The 1911-nt window shown below is 48.1% G+C and overlaps 1 protein-coding gene across 1 annotated transcript; it reads right to left on the reverse strand.

Moving 5' to 3' along the window:
• Positions 1–346: 346 nt before the first annotated feature.
• LOC140852470 (uncharacterized) lies at positions 347–1701 on the reverse strand. The gene has a single exon (XM_073245634.1). It carries the CDS (start codon positions 1586–1588, stop codon positions 599–601), a length of 990 nt encoding a protein of 329 aa, XP_073101735.1. The 5' UTR covers positions 1589–1701; the 3' UTR covers positions 347–598.
• Between the last annotated feature and the right edge of the window lie 210 nt (positions 1702–1911).

Here is a 1911-nt window from a genome sequence, read left to right on the forward strand (position 1 = left end):
CACACTCTAGCAATCTCAGGCTTCGCTGTATTTTAAGTGGTTCAAGACATCAAAATTTAATTCTCTAACTTCAGAAAAAGTAACCAGGTTCTTTTTTTCTTCACCACAAATGTCTACAAAATCTTCATTTATCTCTCCCATGATCAAAATTCGCAACCACCCATTCAAAAGCCTTTTTTCTTATCTTGTATTACCACTACCCAGCTGTCCTCCTAAAATCACCTTTCACACTTGAGTTGCAAGATGAGTTTAACTTTGCTAATTCACAGGCACCATTCTTCGTACCATCCATGTGCTATCTATGTTTGTGTATAATAATGTTGCAGTCCAAGTGGGATACCAATAAGACTAGCAAAAGAGGAACACATTTGGAATTAGCACTCATATAAGGTGGGCTTTCTCTTCAGTCACCCAAATCATGTGCCAAAATTGATATCAAGAAGTCATTCAAACTTATTCTTCTAGCATCTACACAGCTCCTAAGAAGATAAGAAGACAATTCAATAATAGTAGAAATGGAAAAAAGATGGAAGTTTTGAGAGACCGAACCACAATTACTATTGGCTTCTGGTGGCAGTTTCCCGTGTGAATAGCTTCATCACCTGGAACCCCCCCTCCGCTGGATTCCTTCCGTCTCCACTCCCCTGCAGCTAAGTCCATTCCCATTACTCCTCCTAACATCCAATCCACCACCTAAAGAGCCCTCCATCCCGCAGCACCTACGGTCCAAAACCTTCCTCCAGACCTGCTCAATGCTACCCTTGATCCTTGTGTTCTCCATCCGAAGATCCTCCATCTCCTTCCTCATCCAAAAGCACATCCCTTTCATCGCCTCTAAATCCCCATCACCAATCCCCACCATGGCCGGCTTCTTCGCCTCTCTCTCCTCATTCGCCACAGCTTCAATGCTGATCTTGTCCACCGTCAGGTACGGCAGGCGTCTCCACCCGGTCTCAGCACCCACCGCCGCTGCGGCCATTCCAGCCAGGAAGTTCACCCCCCACCGGAGCTTCAGACCGGCCCAGCCAGTCATCGGCAGCGTCGTAGTCGCCGCTAATGCAACGCCGGATGAGAGCAGGTCCTCGAGGCTTGACCGGTCTCTCGGGGCCCGTGGTAGCGGGTGGTAGACCCCACCGCCATTTTCCTTGAGACTATTAGGATTAGGGTTGGAGCTGGAGGAGGAGGAGGAGGAGACGGCGGTCTTCTTGAAGGAGAAGTCGCCGATCCGGGGCTTGATCTGGATGGAGAATGAAGGGTAGATTGGGGCTCCACCTGCGCTGCCGAAAGGGAGGGAGAAGTGGGCGGATATGAGAAGGGGGGAGCGGTCGGGGGAGCCCCAGAGGCCGACGCCGGATTTAAGGGTGAGGGAGAACGGGGAGTGGAGGAGGGAAGGGGGGTGGGGCTGGTAGGAGATCTGGAGGCAGGGGCCGCCGGCGAGGGCGGTGCGGAGGTGGAAGGAGAGGTCGTGGGGGTCGCTGGCGGCGGTGGCGGAGGAGATAAGAGGGAAGCCGAGGGCTAAGACGGGGAACTTGGCACGAAGGAGAGGGCTCTTGTGCTCCTCATGCCGGAGCTTCACCGACGCCTTCATCTCTACTGCTGCCTAAATCTTCGGAAGGCACCCTTATTGGCAGCTCAGCCAGGCCCAGCTCTCACTGGGACACACAGAGACTTCAGAGAGAACCTGTTCATAGAAATTCTTTGCGCACCGTCAGCAGTGCAGAAAGTCTAACGTAGATCGCACCGTTTTATTTTATTAAATTATATAATTATTATTTTTTAATTAATATTTAATATTTATATTTTTTTATTTAATATTTTGAATGTTAAAAATATTATACTTCAAAATTATGACATTTCTATTTAAAAATTATAATATTTTTTTTATAAAAATTTATAATATTTTTTTTAAAA

The sequence above is a fragment of the Elaeis guineensis genome, chromosome 11 (assembly GCF_000442705.2).
Source record: "Elaeis guineensis isolate ETL-2024a chromosome 11, EG11, whole genome shotgun sequence".
Taxonomy (NCBI): Eukaryota; Viridiplantae; Streptophyta; class Magnoliopsida; order Arecales; family Arecaceae; genus Elaeis; species Elaeis guineensis.

Excerpts from the sequence above, each read along its gene's own strand:
- LOC140852470 (XM_073245634.1), bottom strand. The coding sequence starts at position 1,588 with ATGAAGGCGTCGGTGAAGCTCCGGCATGAGGAGCACAAGAGCCCTCTC.